The 961-nt window shown below is 45.2% G+C and overlaps 1 protein-coding gene across 1 annotated transcript; it reads right to left on the bottom strand.

The window, feature by feature from the left end:
• Positions 1–27: 27 nt before the first annotated feature.
• On the bottom strand, positions 28–621 carry GNI_212430 (replication associated protein; the record flags this gene model as incomplete). The annotated part of the gene is made up of 1 exon (XM_011135532.1): positions 28–621. The coding sequence occupies one exon, from the start codon at positions 619–621 to the stop codon at positions 28–30; it is 594 nt and encodes a 197-aa protein (XP_011133834.1).
• Between the last annotated feature and the right edge of the window lie 340 nt (positions 622–961).

Genomic DNA, 961 nt, shown 5'->3' with positions numbered 1-961 from the left:
ATCTTTCTGGTTCTACGTTGCTGGTGATTATAATTTTGTTGCGAGCAAGTCGGTCATGGATCCTTTAATGGGTACTTTAATTGGATTTTCGGACAACCAGCGTAACATGTCACAAAATTTTTCCGATCCGTAAAAGTCATCAAAGATGACTAATTCTTGGCCGAAATAGCCGTCCCACCAGGGACCTGCTGGTTTGACGTAATAGTCGTCTGAGACAGCGCGTGCTGTGTGTGATTTGCCAGTTCCGGGAGGTCCCCAGAGGACGATGACTTCGGGTTTCGGTCTTGCGAACGTTACTTTTTTCAATTGTTTGTTGTATGCAGTTACTGCTCCATGGTGTTTCAACATCCAGGTGGGCTCTTCTTCCCACAGTTGAGCGATGCTGAGTGATTGCCACCAATTTGGTTCCCTGGCGCATTCCGGTACGGTTCCTGCTTCTACTGGAGTTCCCACTCGTGTTTCTTCTTTTTTGCAATATTTGATTGCGGCTGCTATGTCCCTGCAGACTTCGACGTGGGTTAATCCGCCGAATTCGCGTCTGACTTGGTCGAAGGATCTTGGGTTCGTGAAGTAGATAAACCCTTGGTAGTGGATACGTCCGGTCGTCGGACACATTTCCATTTGATAAATATAGTATTGGTAGGTGGCTGGGAGCGGGCAGGTTTCAGCGTAACTTGTGAAGCAGTAAGCTCTTGCGCGAGTGCTGCATCTGGCTCCGGTCATGGTGCTGTGTTTGTTTTTTGATTTCAAAATTTCGAAATTGGAAAATTTAATGCGCGTGTTTGTACACACACTTTTTTTAATGGGGCGGAAAATCCTTTGGGGTTTAGGATTATAGGGTTTATGGTCATTTAATTATTAAATCGGACGTCGCCAAAATTTATAATCACCAGCAACGTAGAACCAGAAAGATGGTATCCACATGTAGAAAATAAGGACGCCCTACTTAGGACAGTAAACT

This window comes from Gregarina niphandrodes (assembly GCF_000223845.1).
Source record: "Gregarina niphandrodes unplaced genomic scaffold scaffold00143, whole genome shotgun sequence".
In the NCBI taxonomy this organism is placed as follows: domain Eukaryota; phylum Apicomplexa; class Conoidasida; order Eugregarinorida; family Gregarinidae; genus Gregarina; species Gregarina niphandrodes.
This window is presented reverse-complemented; position numbering and strand designations above follow the sequence as displayed.